This window comes from Coffea arabica, chromosome 5e (genome assembly GCF_036785885.1).
Source record: "Coffea arabica cultivar ET-39 chromosome 5e, Coffea Arabica ET-39 HiFi, whole genome shotgun sequence".
Taxonomy (NCBI): Eukaryota; Viridiplantae; Streptophyta; class Magnoliopsida; order Gentianales; family Rubiaceae; genus Coffea; species Coffea arabica.
In genome coordinates, this window is record NC_092318.1 from 54,501,173 (window position 1) to 54,522,053 (window position 20,881).

Below are 20,881 nucleotides of genomic sequence, written 5' to 3' on the forward strand. Positions count from 1 at the left end.
ATGGATGGAGTCGGTCTTTTCTTTGATCAGGCGACAAAATTGATTTGTATATGTATTGTCAGACCATTACCAGTATGGTCTTCGAAAGTTCCCAGCTGCATTCGGAATTTCTATTGCTTAGCTAAGGCCTTACTGTACATATAGTATATATATATATATACATGCCACTGCTCTAGTAGATGATATAGATATAGACAGGCCGATGCCTTCCAGAAGCGCGCGATATTTTGACCCAAGGAGGGGAAGGAAGGAACAGAGCTTCCTTTCCTGGAGTTGGTCTAAGGTCATTAATCCTTTTTCTTCTTTATTCCTCCCCCGAATTCAATAATACATGTCTTCTTTGACATGTGCTCTTTGTCTTTTTGGATCACCATATTTATATATTCTATCATTCTGTCTTAATTATGACTTAATATTACAAATGAATACGTTCATCTTGGCGTTGAAATTTCTAGAATTCCTGTCTCAAACATATTTAAAAGATTGATCTAGTAAAAAGTATACTACTATCTATATACGTATTAGTAGAATTAAGGAGTTTTTTTTTTTTTTTTGCAAGTGAAAGAATCTGAACGAAAATCTCTTACTTACAATTCCTCCCATCTTACTATCTAATCCAACCCTCTTTCACATAGACAGAACAGAATAAAGTAGTAATACAATGAAATTATACTTCCTAAGTATCTTCTTATGGAGTAGAATAAGCTTGCAGTAGGAATTACTTGCACTTAGCAGTAAGAGCGGTGGCTGCGGGCAAGAGAATAATGTTGGTGACATTGGTATGCCTAACTGCTATACAAGAGGGGGGCGGGGGGGGGGGGGGGGGAGGAGGATGGAGAAGGAGTCAAAAAGACGATCTCAAGATGTTGATTTGTGAACCACATGTTTGACGTGTTGAGTCTTGACTGGCTGATGGTTTTCATGGAGCGTGCATCTCATGCGCTCCAGTAAAGGATTCATTATTGTCAATTTAGTCCGCAATAGCCTGCAACTCTACTAATTATTCCAGCACTTCAAAATATTACTTCCTCTTTTTTTTTTTTCTTTTAAAAATTCAGTTCATTTGTTTAAAAATATGTTTCCATGTAAATTCACTCATTAAATATACTAAACAAATCATCCCATGTGTGAATTTGAATTCAATAGTGAATCGACACACCATCTATCATCTATGCTAACTTGTGGAACCACCAGATGGAGAGAACCATGTATAGATTCACATGGATGGAATGTTAGACGTTTTCACATACTTCCAACCTTTGTCTTTTTGAAGGGCAAAGGTTGCCTAAAAGAAGAGAAGCATATACTTTTGTAGGGGTCTTGTTTCTATTTTAAATGAGATGATGAGATATGAGGAGTGCCCTAATTGTTAGTGTTATGGAGCATGTCTAGTTGGGTGGCCGTGGAACCCTTGGGCCCGACAGTGGCCCACGTCCCCCTTGACTCTTCTGCTGCTGCCCAATATGTCTTCTAGTTCTAGGTCAGTAAAGTAAGTTCATTCACATTTGGAAAGACCGGATCTTCAAAAATTCAATCGTGTCATACTATGATACGTCATAATTTAGGTTATGAGGTCTTTGAAAATTGAATCTATCCAAGTTTTGGTTAAATACTACTACTACAATTCTTTTCTTTTCTTTTTTAAAATCATGGGCCAACGAGTTTGGTTTCATCTAGGACCTGATTGGTTTCGATTGTAAATTATTTGCAAAATTTTATCCATTACATCATCAACATATTTTCCGACCATTTAAGTATCTTGCGTACATCACATTAAAAAATGTGTTATGGTATTTTTTTTTCAAAAAAATTATGTCAAATAATCTACTGTCCAAACACTCTCATTATCATCATTATATGCATAATACATATATGTAAAATTTAATTCTTATACATCAAATGATGACAGTGCATACAAGATTAATACATAATGTCACATCGAGTGCAACGAGTCAATAAAAAAATAGGAGGGCCCCCGGGGGAGACGGGGGAGGGTGTTTGGGGACGACTCTTGAAAGCCCACTTGGTTCCAAAATTCTACTCTTTTGAAACATAATGGTAAAGGCTGCACATTTTTCTTCTTTTGGTCTCGGCAGACTGAGAATGTTCAAAGGACACCACGAATTTTAATTTTCATTATATAGGCTGAGCAATTTTCAAGTCATTGTGCGATCGAGTCAAGCTGTGCATGCGAGAAAACCGCAACTTTGTTGGAACCAATTTCTGGATTGTGGAAGAGTAGTAGAAACTACCTCATCTAGCTAGCATGCCTGCATGCAAATCGACAACTTTTTACGTGCATTGGTTAATTATTGGTAGCTTTGTCCTCCGTACAAATTATTATTACCTCCTCACCTTTCGATCATTTGTTTCCAATGCAGGAGTTAATTAATCATCCCTTCCGTTCCGTCGCCGGCCGGTTACGCCCTCCCCACCCTCAAAGAGAAACAAAGAAGAGACTGGAAAGTCTCCATGACCACTCTTGTAACCTTTGAACTCTGCCTCCGGGGCTAGCTAGAGATGAAGACCAAGAGTACTACTAGTGCCTATTTTATGTAAACCAACATTACCCCCCCTTCAAAGCATAGTTATTAAACTCGATCCAATCCAGTGATTGAATCGGTGGGCTCGGTGACTCGAGCATCAAACCAGACTGGGTCTTCGAAGTACAAAAAAAAAAAAAGTTGCCCGCGAAAGGGTAAAACCGGATGTGATTAACAATCACTTTATGAGTAAACTAGGCGAATTTAGCCAAAGCAAGAGGCAAGCAAATTAAGTCATGCTGTTGATGTCCCTTACAAGTTTTGAACAGCCACTCATTTTAATTGACACTAGAGGGAAAATTCAACCGTTGGGCCAAAAATGGCTGATTGCGGCCCTTACAGGAGGCAACAAGCTTCAAGAATTCAACAAGAATGGGACCCGATTTGGCTGGGTGGCTCACTGGGTCCAAATAATCGTCGTCAATTGGCAAATCAACTCACTCCTTGGTCTATCACTTTACTTGCCAATCCATTCTCAACTTTGAACAATTTCCATGCCACTAATAATTTCTCATTTTTTCTTCAGAATCTCAATCGCAAATGGGCAGCCTGCCAGAGAGTACGTACGTTTTCCAGATGCCCCGTTGTATTTGCAAATTTTTTTTTTGTATTAAAATTTTTCAATTGAAGTTTTACGAATGGACAAGGCAGATTAAGTCTTTGCTGCACGGCACCAGTTAAATGCACCTGATACTCTTTTTAAAAAGAGTTTACATTTCCAGATCCTTAATATTTAATGAAGCATATTGTAAGGAATAATCCAATTAAGTCAATTAGTCACTAGCAGATGGCGAGGGATATGCTATAGCGAAGAAAAAAAAAAAAAAGAGAAGAAAGTTCTGGCTTTGAATATGGAGTATACCTTTTCTGGAAGATGGATTAAGAGATATATAAAATGGGCGGCGGTGCGTAGATTTCGCTAAGGAAAGATTCACAAAATGGACTTCTTCTTACATATATTTTTCCCCTTTTGCTTGGTTTACTTCAAATTCAAATGGTCAAATTGACCGAGCAAACATAACCCTTCTTTTTTTTTTTTTTTTTGGGTTTGATTTGAAGACGTGTGCATTCTATGACTTGGTTTCAACTCGTAACATGCTTGTATAAAATTAAAACCAACACTGGATAATGATTGCTTCTAGAATAAGAAAATGAAATGACGGACTGCTGCGTCATAAAATGTACTAGTATTACTATGGATTTCGTGTTCAGACAAGTGAAGTAAGCCGATGATCAAAAGGGATTGGAAAAAACTTGGGATTTGTTTATTCGACGATGGCACCGTTGGCAATGCAACTGATTCCCTGAAGCTGCGAAACAACCTTGGCTGGACTTGGCGGTTATTTTTGACTGTAATCTCTGTTAAAGGAGCTCGTTTTGAGTCTTTTTCAGTTTTGTTTTTCTCCGTTTAGTTTTGAGTTTAATGGCTATCATTAATTATATATATACAATATATTTAAATATGATGCCATAGTCTTTTTTTTTTTTTTTTTTTTTTTGTCAATCGTCATCCCTGCTCCTACTCTATCCTAATCTAATTACGGGGAGACCCAACTGGATCTATGGGAGACCGATGGGGACAGAACCACCACCGGACCAGTCGGGCTTGGGTTTTAATTGGATTTTTAATCCAACCGAAAGCGACACCGTTCTCTCTCAATATCTTGTCAATGCTTTGATCAATATTACCAAGTAAACAGAGAGATATCATAGGATGATTACCAAGTAAAGTAAGCCAGTTTTAGACTCCGCCACGTATTCTAGAAATCAGATTGTTTAACATGCATTCATAGATGTAATAACCACTCCTAATAATAAGCACAGCAGCAAAGGTATCTTTCTTCCTTTTTCGTTGTTTTACCCGGCAACAAAGTTTCAAAATGTTAAAAAAAATGAAACCCTTCTTTTCTATCTTTTAATATATATCCTGGACCGTGTAAAGTGAGTGTTGGATTAAGGTCCAAACTGAGTACCAAGAATAGTTGTGTGTGTTTTTTGTTTTTTAACAAGGGACAATCTTTTATAAAAGAAAAAAAAAATGGATTAATCTTTTATATATACTATTCACTATGCGCTAACGAGTTTTAACGGTGCTTGTCACGTAATATAAATTTAAGTTTAAAATTCAAATTTTGCATATGTGATGTACATCTCGACGACTTGTTAGTATACACATTGACATTATTATATGAAGGATTAATCCCTTTAAAAATGCAAGATACATCTCACATGTTACCAAAAATACAATGCATAAAAGTATACAAAGAATAATAATAATGCACAAAAAGTATAAAGCTCGAAGACTATTTTGTGTGTACAGTAAGGTAACGATCATGTGGAACCATCCATCCATGCTTACGTTACGACATGGAAATTGATTCCAACCCTCCTCTGCCTCATTCCTGAAGCAGAAAAGTCGAAATTAACTTATTGTTGCGGTGCATTACCACATGTTTAGTGTGGCTAATTATTTGGACGACAACAAAATTGTTAGTAAAAAGAAAAGAAAAAAGAGGATCGAAGACTATCATAATCATCCCTGGGGACACGCAAGCAGAAGCAATCTCTCGTGTTAAGACTTTTGTTAGGCATTTAGCAACTCAATTTATCCACGACTAGAAGACCTGAACAAAAAGAAGCCAAGTACCAAGAACGACACCAAAAAGTCTATAACAGACGAGGTCAAAGTCTTTGGTCAAGATGACAGGCCTCCTAATTCAGATTTTAAAATTTTTCTTTGACAAAAAAAAAAAAAAAATACTTATAACATTAAAAATCTACAAGCACATCATTATCCTCAACCGGTCGAAATACTGGCTTTTAAATTTCTGTTTATGACTGAAAGATCCACGGAGTTTGACACCGTATCAACCCGCCGCCGTTTTGGAAGCTTCTTCGTACGGTGAAGGGCCATTTTAAAATAAAAATAAAAATAAAAATAAAAAAATGAGATCGCATCAACCAATTCTTGTAACTGGAACTTGAGCGTGTTTTTTTGTTGGCCAAAAGGACTCCGCATGTTGCCAATTATGGGCCAGCTTGAGCGTTCTCTATCTCCATTCTCCAGTAGAGCAGAGCGGTCAACAAGTTACAACATGTTGAACGCAACAGTGTGTAATGAATGCTACATGTTTAAAGCCTCGAGGTTTCTCTACTTCTCTCCTTTATGTACCAAAAGAACAGAAAACAACTCCCAAGGGAGACTGACGACATGATGATAGGATTATTAAACACACGAAGGAGAAATATAAATTATTAGTATTAATTCCCAAAGCCTTAGCATTAGCTTGCTAATTCAGAATTAGTAGTAACCTGAGACTACCAGAAGAAGGGATTTTCCCCAAAAAACAGAAAATAATCAAATTACCAACGAAAATCACCATTTTCTTCATTCTTCAAGGCACACTAAAAAGAGTAGTAGTACACTCTTAACTGATCCACCACCCCCATTGTTCATAAAAATTTTCATCACAGGAGGACCAGCTGCCTTCTTTCTCGCATGGTCCAATAAATGTTAGCACCCTTGTACGCCCACATCTCCCCTGACAAGTGTTTCTCTACTTTGACTTGCATTCCTTTATTACTTGGTTCCAAAAAAAAATTACCAGAATCAAGCTAAACTCGCATGGATTTCTTCTCCTACATGAAGCCATGCATCTGAGTGCTTTCCAGTGCTATCGTCATGCCTCAGCAATATGCCAAAAGTTATTTTCCCCTGTTCCCGTAGACAAGTACACAGAGAGATCAAATCTGTAACTGGCCAATCAAGTGCTCTGATTCTAATGAAAGATAGTTTAACAAACCTTCGTTCTCCTATACTCTGCTAAAGTAGCCAATGGTTCATTTGACCTTTGCACCTTGCCACCTTGAAAACTCAAATTGATCATTTGGCAACGATTGCAACCACCCAATGACTGCAAAATTCCAGAATAGCTAAATATCAACTCCCAACAATTCATAGACATTACAAATTGCACAAAAAAGAAACTTGGTGCAAAACTAATGTGAGGTGGTAGATGATCACATTGTATATTCTGTCTATCGGGTGAACATTAACTGCAAATTTATAACCAAAACCCAGGAAATGAACCATCACCAGTCTAACATGCAGGGGAAAAGGCAAAAAGGAGATTGAATTATAAGTATAACCTGAAAAACAAATATCTATTGGATAACACCTTCTAAAATATCACTTCTCAACATTGCAGACTCACCCATTAACAAGGTCAGAAAAGCAGTGCAGTTAAGCATTTTGACTGCTCACAAGTCAAGAGAAGTCAGAGCTGCAACTTACAATGAATTCTGTCTTTCCAATTCTAAGGCTTCTCCATCCATCTTCTGCATATGCTTCCCCACCACACACTACCAGGTTGGGTCGAAACCTTGATGTACTCACTTGAATTAACTCTCCATCGAACTGGTGCTGCACATCTGATACAGCAACATGGGTCAAGAGAAATTTTGGCGATAATTTAAACAATTACAAATTTACGCAACTGTTTAATGCACCTCTTTCATTTTCAAGAGCATTGTACAAGGTCAAGTTGGTTGTGTATTAATGCTAAGAATGCCTCGAAGCATGCATGGAGCATAGAGATATTGTGTAACTAAGGTGCATGTGACTATAGCTGTGGAAATACAAGTTACTCGTGTCCATAACTCAGAACTAGCAGAATACTGAAAACTTTATTTGGTGGTTATAATCTTCTCTAGTTTATTATATGACAGAAAAAGTATTCTGGGATTATTTGCTCAAACAAACAAAGCATTTTAACAATTTTTCTATACTAGAAATGGATTTAGTATACATCCATGACATGTACAAGCGCGGCTAAGCAACTAAACTCCAGAAATAAAGATTGGTGTTCATTATGTTACTCAACATACTTGATCTCAACCTAGCATTTAGGTCATTGACACTTTCCTCAGATACCAGCAAAAACTGTGCTTCATTCACAAAATTCATTTTGGTCTCAAGATCTCTACACAGCCTTGAAATCCTGTTCCTGTTTGAGCAAGCATAACCCTGTTGACCTGAGCACCTTAGTAAAGTACAAGGTCGACCAACAGCATCACTAAACCAGATGTCAATCTCATCGTGATAAACCTCCACTTCGTACCTATTAAAACAACCATGTTTCAGAATCACAAATCATTGTCTAAACCGCTAGAAAACCATACAATTCATGTAGACTGAAGACATCTGACGACCAAAGCATATAACAAGAAACTGCAAAATAAGATAAAAATGGGCTTCCCTGGCGCATGGTTTAATACATTTTTCGTGTAAAAGCAAAAACTCAATAGAGGTCTTGTTTTAGTTGATCAACATTATAAAATTTCCAATTTCCGGTACATGTTGCTCAAATCAGAGACAGCAATTGGGACCTAAAGTACCTCACTTAAGCGATTTCATCATAAAAATACCAAAAAGAGGGGGAAACATACAAGAGCATGTTTGACCATTTAAGTGCATGGAAATATTTTAAAAAATCAAAAGCAATTTTGATTCAGAAAAACCATCAGGTTCAGCTTATCCTCTAGAACCAATAGAAATTACTCATAACTTCTTATTCTCTGAAATCCCAATAAAACATCAGAAAAGAAGGCATCTTGATTTCTAATGCAATGTTAACCCCTGAGATCCATGTCCACATGAAAATACTCAATAATACCACAACTCTGAATGATGCATTTAACAATTTGAATGCACTCGGTGTCTAAGATAAGCCTTTCTTGTGCTTAAAAGTCCCATCAAGTTCTTAACATAATGATGCCTAAATTTCGAAAACTGCTAAGAGTATAAACTAACCTCTGAGGATGAATGTTCACTTCATCTTTTCCTACAGGAAAATCTGATTTAAGTTTGATCTGCAGCTTCTCTTTACAGCGGGGTGACTCCACAAACAGTATTCCCAAATCAAGGTCGATAAGCGTGGTAACATGGCACATATCTGGAACCTACAATCCAAACATGGAAAACTTGGGACGCCTTGTGCATAATAAAGAATATCATGTAAACTTTGCAGGTTACAAGGAAGATAGCTTTCATCCACAAGGCTTCAGCCCAAGTTAGATAACAAGGTTCCAAACAGGGGGAAGTCACTAGCAACCACAACACATGGCCATTGCTCACACAATTACTTGGTTGTTATTGCTCACCAATCCCTGACTAATTGTTCTATGTTTGTCAGGGTCTGTTTGGATTGTGAATTATTAGAGATATTTTTACTGTAGCACTTTTTGTGATGTGATGTATGTGAGATAAAAAGGTAATTGGGAAGGTAAAAAGGTGTATTGGAAATTGTAATGATGATGTAAGCAAATAATTTGGGGAAATTGTGATGTGATGTAAGTGGATTTCGACTTTACCCATGGAATGGGCTTCTTTGTGGAGTAGACATCTCAAGGGACCAAATCAAACAAAATGCACTTGCTAGTAAAACCAATTTTTCTTTTCTGCAATTGCTGTTGAGTTCTTAATCCTTTACTACCTAACTAGCTTAAACAGGGTTTTCAGTAGGCAAGGAGACATTTCTTGTACTCTTCTATGTCTATTATCTCTCTTTGTTCCCATTCTCATTTTGCATCTTTTGTGCGTTTAGAAAGTTTTGAAAGAAGATCCCAGGTAGGATTCAAATGAAGAAGACTGTCTTTCTAGCCCTAAATCAGCCATTGATTGTTGGTGAGCTTTCAGTACAGGAAACAAGGCACCCTTATCTAAGCCTAGGCCAGGGAATCGAACACCTAATTCATATATATTTGCATGATAGAACAAATCTCAAAGTAGAGAAAGAACCTTCTTTTGTGTTAAGATTTCACCGCTAGTGCTCCTGAGAAGCCACTCTCGATCATGTAGCAGTCCTGAAAATAACAAAAGGCCGTAAGCTCTTTTATCTGAAAAATCCTTATGGACATGCCGTCCATAAGTTAATGACAATAAATCCCACAATCCTGGTAATAAGAATTTGAACAAACAATGGAGGTGCCTTCATAACAGAAATTTTATTGCTTCATAGGATCATTTACCATACAACCTGAAGCCAGCTAGAATAAAAGAGAAGCAAGATCCAATGCAGTAAATGTAGAATCAACGGTCAAAACTATTCTAGGTTCTTCAATCTAACACAGTACAATTAAAAGTCAAGAAAAAATTTCTAAATATGCTCTGTTAAAGATCAAGTTGCCTAATCATTTTCTCCAACATTTATTCTTGATAGATGAGAAATCAAGAATGGTAACTTTATAAATACAATAGCATAGAGATAATGTCCAATAATTAATTCAGTTTGCAGCTTACAGAAACTACCGGTAGTGGTAAGGGGCCAACTGTTGACACTAAAGCCCAAGCATGACTTAATAGGATATATGGAAATAGATTTGAGCCTTGGATTAGCTCTCCCAATTCCTACAATATTAAAAATGGAAAAGAAGTTTAGCAGAATAAGAGGAGCAAAAAGGATAGTTGCATGAGGTCAGTGAATGTAGGAGATTATTGTCTGTAGATTATATGTTTAGAACCAAAACAGAGCCCCTAAACATCGCTATAAAAAACAGAAACTAAACAAACCTTCAATGGCAGGAGAAATAGTTGTTCCTCTTAATGTATTAACACCGGGAGTTCGAGAAGGTAATGACACAAAGGAAGCCTTTATGAAGTTCACAAAATTCTGCATGGCAGGTTCTATAACATAAGGCAACAAATGAAGAGCTATATAAAATTGTAAGGTGTTAGCTTGATCTAAAATAAAGCAATTGATGTGTTGAAAGAATCCTACTGAATAGACTTCCCCCATTTAACACTTTAAGAACAATCCAACAACCAGTAGCTGTTTAGAACTAAATTTTCTGGAGTTTCCAACAAATCCTGAAGACAAACACATGCAGAGATGGTATAGGTGAAGAAATTATTCCAAGAGTTCATGTCAGACGGCACAAGTGTATTAGCAAAAGATGAGGAAAATGGATAATTGATTGACTAAATCTCAACACTTCTTCTTTTACTTGTTTACAATTTTTTTTTTGGGTGAGTTTGGGAATCCGATAATCACCAGCACCTACTGCACTCCTGCCTTCCTCCTCAATTCACTAGCAGTGGGTGAAGAATAGAAAACCGACGACCAGAGTGAATCGACAAGAGAAGTACAAGTAAAATCAACAAAAATAAGTAGCTGCATACACTGGCATCTTCAAATGTTGACATATAACCAAAGGATGCTCTAACAGCCCCAGTTGGCTTTCCACGTAACACATCATGATCATCCCAGCAAACATGCCCAGCCTAGACAAGAAGGAAAGGAACATATGTGAGGTATATATCACATTATTTGAGCCAAAGCTAATGGGCATAGCAAGGGAATGACATTTACCTCAAAGTTGGAAAGAAGATCCGAGTGAGACAAACCAAGATATTTGGCACATGCACCAGGATTGCAAAAACATCCCGTCTAAAATAGATATATAATGAATGTTAAAGTATACTTTCAAAAACAGCCAAAGATAATGAATTTCAACTCTCATGATAACAAGTTGCAATTTCTCCAGCCTTAACATCATATGCATAAGCTTAGCCAATGAAAATTCAACATCCTATACATACTTTTTACAAGATCTCAAGGTTTTAAACGGTAGAATCGAAATTCATATCACAGATCATCAGCACATTTATGCTAGTATACAAGTACCAAGCACCTTGAGAAAATTCAATTTCTTCTCTCCACTCTTACCCGTAACTGAATCCCAGCTAGAGATGCAAGTTTTTCCACCTCACGGTAGCCAAACCATGACCCATCTGGCCTTCTCAAGTTAAATGAAACTATAGGACCCATTCCTTCAAATAGCACCTGACAAATACAGAGATTCAGAAGTAATCAGGAGTATCTCAGGGGCTTCATGCATGTAATAAGCTCTAACAAAGTTAATAGTAGAGAACAACAGAATTCCACATTAAAGCAACCACGTATTGATAATTAACTACTTTGAAGAGCAAAAGGTCCACAATGATTTCTATCTTTTCAGGACTAAAAAGTAGTCAATAAATTCCATACAGGGAAAGAAGAAGCTTATTTTGAGTCCACAGGATGCTTCAATATCAATAGTAACAAAAGGTTATGGGGCACAGTGAGTAGGAGAACAGAATTAAAATAATTACTCATAGATACAAAAATTAGCTTGGTTTGATAGTACTGAAATCTACAATCAGATTAAAGATACTAAAGACTATTTGGAATTTCTACATAAAGGAGAGCTAAGGTGTTAATTTTAAATAATGGAATGTGGCTAGGAACTTTTTCCATGTTACTTGCTGGATAGGAAAGTTAGTTCAGCTTTTCAAGGCTACTATTTTGGATTCTAACCAATAAAATACTTCTATAGTTTTCAAGCCATGCTAATGTTAGGAAGACTATGATTTATCAATTACTTGAAATAGTGTTTTCAATTGCTGCTCTTTTTTCTTCACCATATGCACTTCTTTCTTAGTGAAGTGCTACATTACACAGGAGGAACTTGGAAATTGCCATTAATCATGAGTTCCGGCATACATAAAATTTAACTGAAACAATACGCATGTACTATCTTTTCATAAGCCATTTCATCAAAAGTGATGTACTCGCTTTCCGTTTGGCCCCTAGAACGATTGCATAAGCAATACAGTTCTCAACATGCCATCAAGACCTTATCCATGAGCAAAAGCCATGCAACCACAATAAATAAAGCAGACAACTTCTCAAAAAGTTAAAAAAAAAAAAGAAAAAAGAAAAAAACTCCTAGAAATCTCACTATATGATCGATAATTAAGAATAACATACATACAAACCTTCGAAGAATTTGCCCCATAAAGTGTGCAAACATGAGTTCCATTTTCATGCTTCATAGCTGAAAGTGTTTTCCTCACAAAAGTTGCAAGAGATGTTGTGTGCCTTGAAAGTAAAAACAACTTTGACTTATTGCTCAAATATATGATGTCTGGTCTAAATTTCAACTCCCCAGGGGGGGGGGGGCATCAAAGAGGACAATAACTTCTTAAACAATGTAAGCAGTAAGAAACAAATACAAATTCATCTCTTCCCTTACCCTTCCTTAAGAGAGAGATTGAACGCAAAGGTTTTTAATAAAAAAAAGAAACACAATGACAACACCACTGCAATGATGCTTTTCATAAGTACACACATTTTTCAGAAATCAATATGAATGCTAAATATTATGGCAGAGAAATTAAACCCAATAATTTGCATTTGAATGTAGTGATCATCAATTAAAAACTCAAATATCCTTCCATTGAGATGCATTGACAGACAATGTTCCAATGGAACTGTCATCAGTAGTTACATACATCACCCAACTGAGTAGTGAAATCTATTAAGTTTCCGTGATTGCCTAATATAAATGACCAAATAGATAAAATAATAAGGGAAGTTACAGTAACTATTTTGAGTCAGCTAGATATGAAGATAATTTTAAAAGATGCAAATTCTAAATGACCACATCATGTTGCTGATGTTGGGATTATGAAGGTCATGAGTGATCATGTATGCGAGCGTCTAAGACTGCCAATATTTATCTGTTACTGACACAATAAACATTTCACCAAAAGAAATAGTAACTTTTAATGTACCGGGATATAGCAGACATGGTTAAAGTGTTAAGTATTCTGAATCCATGGAGAATTGATGCAATGCTCAAATAAGAAATAGTGCCGTCCTCAAAAATTTCTTCAACACCAGCTCTTCTTTTGACAAAATCAATGTCAGCAACAGATGCAGCCACTGTGCCTAATACAATTAATCATTTGAAGAAATTTTAATGACATTCAAAAACAAAACCAAAAAAAAAAATGTCAGAAGCAGATTTAATGCGAACCTCCACTGAAGTATGTCTTCTTCAATAACTTAGCAGTTTCTGTTGCAATTCAGTGGATGGAGGGAAGGGAAGGGAAGAGAGACAGAGAGGTCAGCAAAATTTCCTTTGATATAAGAAAGTCAGACGTGTTATAAGTTCATAACACATAAGATTGAAAGTTTCCGCAACAAAAATTGCTTTTCTACATCCTCCTTCAACATGTGTAAAACTTACTTGTCCAACTTAACAATGAATGTATTATAAAATAGAATGCGAGAAATTTAATAAAATGAACCACCGTAAGTTACCATTTCGAACAATGAGCGCGCCGAGGCCAGTTGGATAGCCAAATATCTATACAAGACATAAAACAACAGACGTTAAGTTCATATAACACGTGCATAGGTATACCAAAGATGTCAAGCTGGATACCTTATAAAATGAGATCACAACAAAGTCAGCTTTATGCTTAGATAGATCTGGTGGTTCTGTGGCACCCCCCTTCGCAGCATCAATCAAAACCATCCAGCATCCACTGTTTTCAAAAGATGAGCCAATAAATTTTTCACAGACATGCCACAGCACCTTTGTTACACAAAGAAACAAACACGGAAAATAGCACTCCATCCCACAGAAGACTGATATACCTACAGTGGTACACAGAAGTGCATAACATGAAGTCTTGATGCTGAACTTTCAATCAAATATTACATATTGATTTTGATTGTACATCTTGCATACTTCAGCAAGTCCAAATTTAATAAATTTCAACAGAGTGATAGTCTGTTAGTAAAGACTTTAAAAGAAGGTTCTATTCATGAAGAATGGAGCAGAAGTAAATGGAAACCAGCTTACCGTGAATAGGTGGAACCTTCCAACGCATTATGTGAATCTTCCTTGATGAGCTTCACCAGATCGAGGTTGAATCTGGTACCTGAAAAGTTGCATTCTGAAGGGAATGCGAATAAGTTGTAGACATTACCTGAAATAAAAATAGAAAAGTAAAAAAATTAAGTGAAGTGATAATTGTAGATTTCTAATTGGAAGCAGAAGAAGCATCATTACACTGAGGGTAGACATTAATGTGGGGATATTTAAAAAAACCAAGAGCAATAAAAGAAGAGGCACTTATTATATGTGAGAGTACCACAAGGTATGAATACTGTTTTCTACCAGTTTTTGATATGTTGTTCTCTAATTGGAATAGTGAAGCCAACGAACTTTCTATTTGTCACTGAGAAAGAAACTTATACAATCATCACATCAAATAGGATTTGCAAAGAATGGAAATTGACAACCCAGGAACATAAATAGGCTTTGCAAAGAATAGATGGGCGCATTGATTTTATTTTCTAATTTGCAAAAAAGTAATACAAAAAACTTTTTTATAGACATTAGTGCATTGCTATAGGGGCTTGGCTAAAATAAGCATTACCAGTAGGATCTTCTTTACTTAGTCCTCTTTCACTTCTCCGTAGTTCATGGTGCCGAAAAAGTCGAATGGCCGAGTTAGCGCCTCTAGAATTGCGATAATCAGCAGTCTCTTCAACATCCACAGCAAGAGCGGCAGCCCCTTGGTCGAGTGCATATCTTGAGATTGTTAAGGAAAGACGTCCAAGAAAAAATGACCAAGACAATAATTAGGATCCATAGCATGAATTTTGGTTTTGTTTCCACAAGGAGAAAATATTGGTGCACATTATGACCTTATTTTCTACTTCTTAAGGTAAAGCTTCGCATCCCAGGAAAATTAGTAAAAGGGTAAGCTTGTACGTATGCAACTAACAGCAAATCCTGCACATTCACATGTGTAGCACTGGCCAACAGAATACCTTTATGTTCCAACCACCCAAAGTTCTCCAGGGTGTTGCCTCACCTGATAGTAAAAATGTTCGTTCAAAATGCACTGGTCAAGGTCAATCACAAAGATCAAGTAACGTCACTTGTAAAAGTAAGCCATAAATGTATATCACAAAGCTGCAGCAAGTTAGTAATCTCAAACGCAATGTCAGGAGTCAGATGCCCTATTAGAGATAAAGAAACTTCGAGATAGAAAATCTTCCACTAACAACAAAAAGAATCTGAGAATTTTGTTAACCATCTTTATTCACCCTGCTTAAGTCCGCACCCAAGCTTCACCTATTTATAGCAGGTAGTCTGTTAATTTTCTTCATATTTGCTTGATAAAGGTGATAAAGGATACTCCCTTATCCCAAGCACACTGTTATGATTCTCCATCGAATACATAAAACAACTCTGACTGCTCCATGGAAAGCTCTCCCCGACAAGCTTTAAGGCTGCTGTTGCCCCAGAAGTGAATATGACGCTGTACTCTCTAGAAGATGCATTGAAATAATCAAGGACCTAAAAAAAAATCAAAATTCAATGAAAAACAAAAGAAAAGAAAGTTAATATGCACGAACCCAATACAAATTGACGAAATGTGACAGTTCATTAATGCTATCAGACAAGCTATGCTTTTGGTAAAACATAAAATTCAGCCAGTGATTTCTGAAACTAGTTGCCACACAATCACAGTCCAAAACATATGCTTATATGCAGGTGGATACAGAGAAACAAGAAAGGAAGTGTGCCCAGCACAAAATTGTCACCTGTGTGCGCGCTTCCCCAACTCTGTCACTGGTATTCAAGCTGCAGCTGCTCTGGCTATCTAGAATACAAGTTGGAAGTTAAAAAAAAAAATCCTTGCTTGTGCAGTCCATTAGGATTAGCACAAGAGAGCAATGTTTTTTGTCTTCTCAAAAGATGGGCCTTCTTATAAAGATTAAGGAAATGGAGTACGCTTAAATAGGCGACAATGCGCAAAGTGAAACAGTGAAAGCAGAAAAACAAGTTGGTGGAAGTATACATATCAATCTGAAATCAACGGTCTAGAGGCCTTTCGGAATATACCAGTGTATAGAAGGAATGCAATATCCAGAAGCAAACTGTAATAATACTAGTATGTAGAAGCAACTACCCCATGTCACACAAGACACAGAAGAGAGCTGCTAGATTATGAAATATAAGAAAAAGGTTATGAAATATGGAAATAATGCCAATTTCTGCACGTATGGATAAAGCAAAATAGCAGTATGTGTATACTAGAGGAACAGAAGAAGAAGGAGGCCAATAAAAAAGGGAATCCTCTAAAAAACTGCTGGACATGAAGCACATAGACAAAAGAAATTACACGTTTTCGACCAGTAGTACGTGTTTTACAGACTCAAAGCCTCGTAGCAAATGAGGAACACAACATTTTTTTAATACAAGTAGTAGCAGTAGTATGCATTGAAGCAGTTTAAAATTAAAAACCAAAATGCTTTCTTTTTAAATTATTATTAGAGTACCTAACGATTATGTTGATTAAAAAAAGAAAAAAGGAAGGAAGCAAAAAAAAAAAAAAACTGAGGAGCCGAAGGAGGAAGGAAGGATACGTGGATTTGCATAGAGATTGGAATTCAGGTCCTTGAAGACTGATTCCAACTGTGCCTCGGAGTACAAAGTCGCCCCAGCATGATCCAGGTACACCACCCCTGCACATATATTCAACCTCTTCATCCTTCTACTAATACTAATACCGCGTTCATTCCTAAAAATTATCAGCTCAAAGTACCCATTTGCAACTACTGAAAAGTTTTCCAATAGAGTCAATTGCTTTTCCGATTTAAGTATTACTGCTAACCAAAAAAGAAAAAAAAAAAAAAAAAAGAAGCGAGATAGAGAGAGAGAGAGAGATGTGACCGGCCAATCGCTTGAATTCTGTAGCTCGGAGTTGATCAATGTTTTTGGGGGCACTTTTATAGCCGTAATCATCACCAAACTCCCTCAGGAATTCTTCCTTCTGCTCGTCCTCGCTATTCTTCATTCCGGCAACACAATTATTTTATCTTTCACTTTCCACCCAAAGAGAAGCGACTGACTGGTTTAAACAGATGCACTAAAAAAAAACTAAAGCAAGGCGAAGACTACTAATTGATAATACTCTACAACAAGAAGAAGATAAAAAAGATCGCAGCGTGTGTCAAACTGCCAAATGTATATTGAATTCTCAGTTCGGCTGCCGGAAATTTGAAGAAGATTGGCAAGCAAAGTAACAATTGAAACTAATGACCTCTAATTGGTCAACTGTTGAACTTTCTTATTCATTTATTAGTGGTAAGTACAGGCACGAGTTCCACCATCAGAGTTTTTTTATAATATACTACATATATTTATATTTTTTTTAAAATCCGGAGCGGATTCCGTTACGTTTCTACAAGGCGCGAAGCTTGATTCTTCAGTTTTTCAAAAATTAGTTTTTCAAATGTTTTCGTTTGGATTAATTGTTTTGGGGGTGTTTTTGAAAAAATTTGTTGTAGCAGAGTTTTTAGATTATATTTTGGGATATTTTTAGAAAATATTTTGGGATATTTAAGAGTAGAAGAGGTTCTAAAATATATTTCAAGATTTTTTTAAAAATTTTAAAAAAATTTAAACTAATTTTTAAATTACCTTTTAGAGTATTTTTTAAAAATTTTATTGTACTTGAAAAACTAATTTTTAAAAAATACTCTAAATTTTTTTTAATATTTAAAAAATATCTCAAAATATATTTTAAAAACTCTACTACTCTTAAATATTTCAAAATATTTTCTAAAAATATCCTAAAATATACTCTAAAAACTCTGTTACAGTAAAAAAATTTTAAAATATTCCAAAAATAGTTAATCCAAACGAAAAATTTGTTGTCAACATTTACCGGTGAGAGTGCCCATTCCATTCTCATTATTATGGAGCTAAGAGCCCATTCCATTCTCTTCCTTTTTGCTGGGTGCTAGACGCCAAACCAATATCACATACTGCTACTACTAGAAGTCTAGAACAGACTTGACAAGTAAATTTGAGCCCATTAGACTTGAGAAGCCGTCGTGCATCAGAATGCGAGCACGAGCAGCATTTCATCTGCTCGAGTCTGGACTAAAAATGAGCCACAGCCTCCCGAGGTTGGCCCCTGATGCTTTGCCAATTGGGTGGTTCTGGAGGCCCATTAGAGAATGATTACTCATTAAAGGGCAGCCGCTACGTGACAACAAACGGGAATTTGCCTCCTGCTGTGACTTACGCTACGTGACAATTCATTTGCGCGGCGGCGATAAAGATGATCGGATCAGTCGACAAAAATTGTGTTACGTGGTTTATGTTTCAGAAGAATCACAAAAAAAAGAAACTCCTGCTGCATGCTAATGATGATAAGGAACTTTATTTATGGCAGTAGTCAAGTATCTGGGCTAACATCTGAAGCAAACGATAAATAAACAAAATTTAAAAAAAAAAAAAAAGATGGATTTTGTTGTTGGAGGGGCTGCGGTTTACACTAGGGAAGTAATCGAATCGAACTGCACTCGAGCTCGGTCAAGAGATTGACTCGAACTCGGTCAAACCAAGTTCGAGTCGAGTTTCGAGCAGCTCGATAAAGTTATCGAGTCGAGTTCGAGCATCCAGAAGTGATGCTCGAAGGATCGACGAGCCTTATCGAGTATTTTAATTTTAATTATTTAATGTTTTAATTTTAATTATTTAATATATTATTATTATAAAATTACCCTTATACCCAAAAGAATTGTCGAATTTACGAAATGTTTCAAGTCATAAAAAAATTTTAAAAGGGTAATAATGTCTTTTCGCTCAAAAATTATCAAAAAAATGAAATTTAATAACTCGAGCTCGATAAGACTAGAATGGACTCGAGCCCATACGAGTCGAGCTCGAGTATTGCGAGCAAGTTTCGAGCTCGAGCTCGAGCTTCAATAATACTACTCGCTCGAGCTCGAGCACCCCTATCTGTATGTCGAGTCGAGCTCGAGTATCGTGCTCGAGCTCGATTCGACTCGATTACGGTCCTAGTTTACACGCAACGGCGCCGTCACACACTAGCTAACAGACATACAGACAGAATGCGGGTTTAGTTAGTAATAAATATGTCTGTCTATGTTTTGAGTACAAGAAAATATTGGTGTCAGCTTACGATTGGGTGGTGATAGAACTAATGCCAATATGTCAAAACAGTCGGTCAATATGTTGACTTTGGTTCTGTCTCCTTGGCCTTCAATATATCTGCAGTGGCTCAGTTTTCTCCCTCAAACAAAATACGGAAATACAGAAATACTCCTACTCCTTCCTTAGGCCGAAGAATCCTGCAGCTTGTTGCTATCGACAAATCAACGCGGATAATCCTCTTCAAGTGCACGTGGGATGCAAATTGTGAGCCGCCATTGTACATTATACATACGTATAGCATAAAGATCAAAGATTTCTTGATATGCGTAGTGAATGGACAAGATCTAAAGAAGTGAAATATTAGACCTTTCAATTATTTGTACTATCTCCATGGCTTCAATTGAAAGTACCATTTATCTCCCAAAAAACAAAAAAAAAAAACACCTAATTTGTTCTTCATGGAAGGAAGGATGTGATTGCGGACATAAAGTTGCTGATTCCATTTGTTTGCTGACCATTTCTTAAGCACTAAAGTCACCCGCAATTATTCGTTCTCAGGAAGAATGATGGCACACTGCATCGAGCAATTAGCTATCAAGGAAGAAGTAAAGCTTAAAACCCTTCCCTCTGTGGCACGGGAAAGGGAAAAAAATGACATTCTCTTATTTTGCCCGAGGGTCAGCACATAGGCTTTTTTTAAAAAAAAAAAAATTTATTGGTTATCCCACAATTTCAATTCTTATTTCTTTAAGTATGAGCTTTAGATGATATTTCCAGTTATCATAAGGACAAAAAAGAGCCAATTCACCTCCCCAACTACACTACTGGGCCACATCCTGCAAAAGTCCCCAGGTAACAATTACCTCGATTTCACAACACTTAAAATGGGGCAAATTTCTTAGATTATAGTCGAAAAAAAAAGTCGATGAATTGTTGTTATGTTCTCGTACTATATTTGCTGTGCTGACGAATCGTAACAGGGTAATCGATTTTTTTTTTTAAAAGGCAAAGGCTATTGTACTTAGACGGCGCGATAGCCGATAATTAAGCCACCAAGGGCTGCCGTGTCATGCTTGCTAAGCATGGCAGCCAACAATTGTTTTTTTTTTTAATCTCTGGTTTAATCAATTGCTCTTAAAAATTAGTTTCTAATTTGTATCACAGTTTTATGCCTTGATCATATTTAGGCTATCTATACCCCACTCCATAGAATTTGACTTGTCCCTTTGACAAATAGGCATGTCATACACGTACACTGGTGACCCGTGAGAATTGACACATTTACCTCAAACAATCTTCTTGACTGAGATTAATGGTATGGTGGAGCAATTAATTGCATAATTTCCCCAATTGGTGGAATCAAATAACATCTTAGGTGTTATTAACGAAACTAAGTAATGACAAAACCAAAAAATCCTCTCAGAGTGTACATACATAACGTAGAAGGCAAAAAATGTTCTCAACTTTAATGAAGATGTGATGAGAGAATGTCATTTTTTTTTTTTTTGTATATTTTGATG

At 36.5% G+C, this 20,881-nt stretch overlaps 1 protein-coding gene across 4 annotated transcripts; it reads right to left on the reverse strand.

The window, feature by feature from the left end:
* Positions 1 to 5,763: 5,763 nt before the first annotated feature.
* Positions 5,764 to 17,518, reverse strand: LOC113688089 (molybdenum cofactor sulfurase-like). Of its 4 annotated transcripts, none has more exons than XM_027205750.2 (22): positions 17,127 to 17,516; positions 16,820 to 16,918; positions 15,995 to 16,053; positions 15,586 to 15,746; positions 14,818 to 14,972; positions 14,238 to 14,331; positions 13,815 to 13,917; positions 13,691 to 13,736; positions 13,404 to 13,442; positions 13,159 to 13,315; positions 12,361 to 12,463; positions 11,270 to 11,386; positions 10,913 to 10,990; positions 10,723 to 10,824; positions 10,114 to 10,213; positions 9,853 to 9,951; positions 9,343 to 9,407; positions 8,356 to 8,504; positions 7,431 to 7,663; positions 6,838 to 6,974; positions 6,347 to 6,457; positions 5,764 to 6,258 (listed from the first exon to the last, which is right to left on the reverse strand). In XM_027205750.2, the coding sequence occupies exons 1-22, from the start codon at positions 17,248 to 17,250 to the stop codon at positions 6,154 to 6,156; spliced, it is 2,436 nt and encodes an 811-aa protein (XP_027061551.2). In that variant the 5' UTR covers positions 17,251 to 17,516; the 3' UTR covers positions 5,764 to 6,153. The 4 variants fall into 4 exon arrangements, 3 of the variants coding, with proteins under 3 accessions (XP_027061551.2, XP_027061550.2, XP_027061552.2); XM_027205749.2 differs by having other exon boundaries at positions 14,238 to 14,364; XM_027205751.2 differs by having other exon boundaries at positions 14,238 to 14,364; positions 15,995 to 16,157; positions 17,127 to 17,151.
* Between the last annotated feature and the right edge of the window lie 3,363 nt (positions 17,519 to 20,881).